Below are 5,765 nucleotides of genomic sequence, written 5' to 3' on the forward strand. Positions count from 1 at the left end.
TAAGCTAACCTTACCTGACACGGAGGTCTTAGCATTATTCTGTTTGTCTTTTAGCAGTAAGATTTTAATTAATGAAATTAAATAAAAATATGCATAGATATTTTTACTTTTAAAACAACAAAAATTAAAAACTTAAGGAAAATTTGATTAAAAAGTAAAGAAAAAATTAAGATAAAAGAAAAATTAAACAAAATAAAAATTAAATGAAATAAAACAATATTTCCCTTTTTAAAACAAAAAAACGAAAAGCTAATAAAATAAAAGAAAAGAAAAAATGAATAAATAACATAAAAATTAAATTAAGTAAGAAATCTTTTTATTTTTGCAACAATAAAATCGAAAAAAATTAAAAAAAACATGAATTTTAAAAAAGGAAAAAATGCATAAACTAAGTGTCTAAATTGAAATTAAATTGAAAAATATATATTTTTCTTTTCAAAATAAAAAAATTCAAAAACTAAAAAACAAGTAAATTTTAAGCAAAAAACAAAACCAACTTCATTTCTCATATAAAACTTTTAGAGTACCGTTAATTTCTTCATGATCCAATGATCGGATCTAAACCAAATTAGTATGAGACCATATCTGAGGTACTACTTTTCCTTTTGAAAAAAGTATTGTAGAAATCGGTTCATGTGGTCCAAAGTTATGTGGTAACATACACAAAAAAAAAATATTTCGACGAATTGATAACCTCCTCATTTTTAACCGACTCCAAAAAAGGAAAAGATTATTATTATATTTTTTTGTTTGTTTTATGTATGCTACCGCATAACTTTTGACAACGTTAACCGAATTCGATAATTTTTTTCATCTTAAGGGTGGTCCCATACTAGTTTTGTTTAGATCGGATAATTTGATCATGAAGAGATTAACGGTACATCTAAATTTGTATATGAGAATTAAAATCGATTGTTTTGTTTTTTCTTAAAAATTACTTGTTTTTAAGTCGGTTAAAAATGTATAAAAATGAAAAAATTCCGCTGAACGAGGATTCGAAAGAGCTTTTCGACATGAAACTTGACAAGGAGCTTTTGTATGACTTTTATGCCAGAATAAGCAAACTATCTTGCCTATTCGCTTTCAATTGTCTTATAAAATACTTGCAACTACCTTAGCCAGAATTGCCCTGTTAATTTGAACTTTATAGACTGCATCCATTCAAATTTAAATTTTTGAAGGTAACGACCAGTCAGAATTTCCAATTATTTTACCTACTCGAAGGCGATAAAAGCTGGTATGAGCTATCGAAAGCTAAGTAGAACAGTAGAAGATATTTGAATAACAAAAAAAAAAAAACGAACTATTTCATGTAGACGTCAGCTTGTCTCAATTTCGCTTTGCATTGCTTTATCAAATCCCGCGTCCTTTGCTTTTGCAATTGAGTTTTCGATATTCACTCCATGTTTTCGTGATACCTTCATCGCTGTAGCTATGTACATAACAACAATATTGTTGAATAATGCAAAGGTCACAAAATGGAGCAGCATAAAGGCAAAAAAAAACAACACAAATCGAAAAGATGAATTGAGCAAACCAGTCATGGCGCATCGACAAGAGCAACAGCTGGCATAGCAACACAAGAATTGTACCTACTATGTAGCAAAAAAAAAAAAACATCAGTCATTTTTAATGCCAGCGGTACGACAAAATGAAGCAAAACACGTCGGCTAATAGACATCCAAATACTACACAGCAGCCAACAACTGTAGTGCTGGCAAAGAAATAAAGACGAAAGCGACCCTCTATAGACCGAAAACAATGCACAATAGACAAAAAAAGTGGCCAAAGGCTATATAACAATGGCAATGGCAACAAACCATAGAGATGGATACGCATTCGATGTAGCAGAAATGTATGGAATACAAAAAAAAAGTGCGCCGAAAAACAACACAATTGACGGCAATCAACGCGGATGTTGGCTGTATGCGCTGGGCAAACCGAAAGCCTCTACGCGCTCTATCTGAGCGTCAACCTGGCGCCAATGAACACAGCTTAGCTCATGAGTTTTCGAAGGATTTTAAACACTCGTGCGCGCACACTCCCACCCACAAAAGCACACACATACATACTTATGCATATTTACGCACGCAGAAAAAAAAAGTCAGCCACTTTTCAAACAGCCTGCTTTCTGCTTTCCGGCGACACGCAACATTCATTCCCGATTCAGCGAAGCATCCGCTCACGCACACACACGCACACAACCGCCCCCCGCACGCACTCACGCCCTCACGCACTCACGCACGTTCGCATCAGGCGTAGTGCCATTAGAAATTTTTTGGATGCGTATGTGTGGGTTGTTTTTGTACCGCCCTCCCTGTGCCCCCCCCGCCTTAAATCATAGACCATATAGATATGTATGTATGTATACATATGTATGTTTGTACATAAATGTCACCCCGCCCACATCACTTACCTCTAGCACAACACCCTCCAGCGTGGGCTGTGATATATTCTTCATGTTGCTGTGATTCAATTTGGGCGCACTGTCGGCACGATTTCGTCCTAATGATTGATTTGATGTTTTGTTATCGGCTTTGCTCAACACAGAATTATTTGAGGATTTGTGATTTATATCCAGCGTTGAACGTAAAATGTCAACTTTCGAAGCGCTGCCAATGTGACTGCCGTGATGGCGTGGTACGCGTGTCGACTCAACATTATAGCTGCTGCGGCGATGTGACAAATGGTCATGTATATCCGCCTGCGCGCAGGTGCAGTCAAGAATTGCAGAGAGATGAGGACACATTAAGTCAAAGGCAAGCAAGGTGTTGCGTAAATGGTGTGAAAACACGCAAAGGAAGAAAAAAACAAACGAAAAAAATTTAATGAAATAAATTAGAAGGAAATTTGCGCAATTAAGAGGAGTGGCAGAAAAATTCGTGAAAAATGAAAATGAAAGTGGAAATGGAAATGGAAATGATTGCGTGCCACCTACAATAATTGAGTTATACGAAAGCGGATGGGGCGAGTAAACCATTGAATTGAATTAGGCAATTTTATTATTGAAACTTTTTCACTTTTTGACTTTTGAGTTCCACTTAAATTAAAAGCATTAATGAACAATTCCGGTTTCAAGTAAGATACAATGGCAAGCATAAAATTAAAAGAAATGTAAAAAAATCAGGTGACTTGACGTGGTCTGCGCTTCAAATACACTCAAATTAAATTACCATTCTCGACCGAAGTGGCATGCAAGTTACAAAAGAACGCATCATTTACTTACCCTCGATCCACGCGGCAATGATGTCAAGCTGCCAATTTGATTGTACTTAATCATCAGGCTGAGACGCTCCAATGACATTGATGTGCCTTGCTCTTTTGTTGCCGGTTCGGTTAGCTTCTCGGTTTCACCATTCTCGACCGCCTCTGCTTCCTCTTCGCAATCATCGAGATTGTGATCGAATTTACGCAACCAAGCCAAATGTAGTAGACCATAGGCAATGCCACCCACAACGGCTAGCAGACCCATATAACGGAAGGCATCACGTGTACCGAATTGACCGATGAGTAGACCACCGGTAAAGGAGCCGCTACCGCGACCTATTGGGAATGGAAAAAAAAACTTATTGAAGCGCGTTTTTCAATTTGGTGTCTTTCAATTTTTGGTCTTATACACAGACCACAGAATTTTCCGGAATGGGGGTAGCTACTTTCTAATTAGTACGGAGATCCCGATTTCCTCTAAGAAGAAGACGTAGGCTAGACCAAGAGTTTGAAGGAGACACTACAACTTCTGCTGCATATCTATCTTCCATGGAAGCAAAGGAACTACACTGTCCAATTAATATTTTCGCTCCTTACAAATCGCCGGGTCTGGACGGAATCTTTTCCACAGTGTTACAGAAGGCCAAATCACTGGCGATTGCATGGTTGGATAGCGTAGTTTGGCAACATGTTAAAGTAGTGTTCATTTCCAAGGTAGACAAAATAATAAATTCTCTTCCTAACGACTTTGGGCCACACAGTCTATCGTCATTTATTCTAAAAGCTTTCGTTCAAAGCTGGGGAAGTTTTTGCGCAGGATACTTAACTGAAAGGGGTGCACCACATAATCGCCCAACTATTGCATACGGTTCCTTGAGTTGGTGGAAAGCCGTTGAGACGAACTATGTTAGTAAGTAATTATCACCTCTAGCGTAATAAGACATTCTAGAGAATGCGTTATGACTATTATGTTAGATTTGACATGTCGTATTTTACTGAGGCCCAGGTAAAAATATCCTTCGACTGGTCATTCATGGTTGGACAAGGAAAGCTAGGGCTGACAGGAATATAATGGAAGCACTAATAGCAGAAGGACCCGTGTGAAGTGGCAATCATTGGCCAGATTTTTAACTGAGTAGTTCTAGTTATATGGCCTCTGCAGTTGTTATCGTAGCCCAGGCGGTCCTCCCCCCTACTAAAGTTCTCATAAATGAAAGAGATTTAGCAAATACCCGGCATGCTTAAAAGTATGTTTGTGCTGTTTGCTACCCGTATTGTAATATTTCATTTATTTAATTTAATAAAATCTTTCAAACAGGTGGCAGCCCTCTTCAAATATATTTTCGGCAGTAAAATTTTCCAAACCTCTTCAGTTTGATACCGATATTGCAACACTCACTTTATGTTATCAATTAAATTAAATTAAAATTTGCCAACAGGTGGCAACCTTCAACAAACATATTTTCAGCTGTCAGCCTTCTTAACCGCTTTATTTTTACAGCCACATTGCAATATTTAATTAATCTTATCAATTTACTTAACTACAATTTTCAAACAGGTGGCAACTCTCTATTATTTTTTCTTTCTATATTTTAAGTTAGACCTCTAGAAATACATCGGTGAAAACTGCATTCAACTTCATGCATTCGTTTTCGACTGATGCGCGTACAAACATACAGACAGACACACAAACGGACAGACGGAAAAAATTCTAAAAATTTTTTTTATTTGGCTGCTGTTGTTCTAATAAATACCGCCATATTAATTTTTCTTTAATATTTATATTGTACCGATAAGCTGATGGGTCTGCATAAAAGGGTTGCCTTGGAAGGAAGAACCAATGCTTAGTGGTGACTTCAAAGAGCATTGGTCACTGGGTTTTAACGCAGTTGAACTACATAGTCTTGGAAGAAACACGCCCTCACCTTAGGCTGATTATTGAAATATCCAATGGTCATTGTCTTATGGGAATAGTTTTAGGAAGAACGGACGGTCCAGCAAACCAACTCCGTTAAGTTTGGCACCGAGACGAAGAGAAAATCGAAAGCTTCGAACGCTTTCTCTGCCACTAATCCGGCTAAGCAACATATAACATTAACCTTGGCAACGATATCTTTAGTATCTTGAGACTACGGCTCAATAACGATTTCACTTTATAATTTAAGTTGTATTGGAGAGAAAAAATCTAAAAATTTGTTCATCCGATTCGAAATTCATCACAGATTCCGCGATTCTGGCACTGGCTTCATCCGCGTGTCCGTTCACACTTCGTTTCCAAAAAACACTTACCCAAACTGAAATGTGCCATGCCCAGCACGCCAATCAATGTAGCCAACAGACTCTTCGGGGCCAAAATGGAGCAATAGGTAGCAGCAGCTACCCACATCAAATGGCAGGAGAGAGCTTCCATTGCCTCGAAGGGAAAACACCACCAAGCATTTCTAAAAATAGAATATAGAATAAATAAAAAATTAGTAAATAGAATGCAAAAGCAACGCCAATCAGAAGGACGCCAATCAAAATAAGATGTACAAGCTTACTCAATGAATGAATAACCC

The 5,765-nt window shown here is 37.4% G+C and overlaps 1 protein-coding gene across 1 annotated transcript in view; it reads right to left on the bottom strand.

Annotated features, from left to right (window-relative positions):
• Positions 1 to 5,759, bottom strand: part of LOC108371334 (uncharacterized) — a 28,243-nt gene extending 22,484 nt beyond the window's left edge. The window contains exons 1-4 of the mRNA XM_017626883.1: positions 5,748 to 5,759; positions 5,497 to 5,648; positions 3,227 to 3,543; positions 2,417 to 2,704 (exon numbers count right to left, since the gene is read on the bottom strand). Of these exons, the coding sequence (XP_017482372.1) occupies positions 2,417 to 2,704; positions 3,227 to 3,543; positions 5,497 to 5,617 (726 nt within the window). The 5' untranslated portion in view covers positions 5,618 to 5,648; positions 5,748 to 5,759. The remainder of the gene's footprint in view (positions 1 to 2,416; positions 2,705 to 3,226; positions 3,544 to 5,496; positions 5,649 to 5,747) is intronic.
• Positions 5,760 to 5,765: the final 6 nt, after the last annotated feature.

This window comes from Rhagoletis zephyria, unplaced genomic scaffold (assembly GCF_001687245.7).
Source record: "Rhagoletis zephyria isolate East Lansing unplaced genomic scaffold, Rhagoletis_zephyria_1.1 Rzeph_scaffold_04894, whole genome shotgun sequence".
NCBI lineage: Eukaryota > Metazoa > Arthropoda > Insecta > Diptera > Tephritidae > Rhagoletis > Rhagoletis zephyria.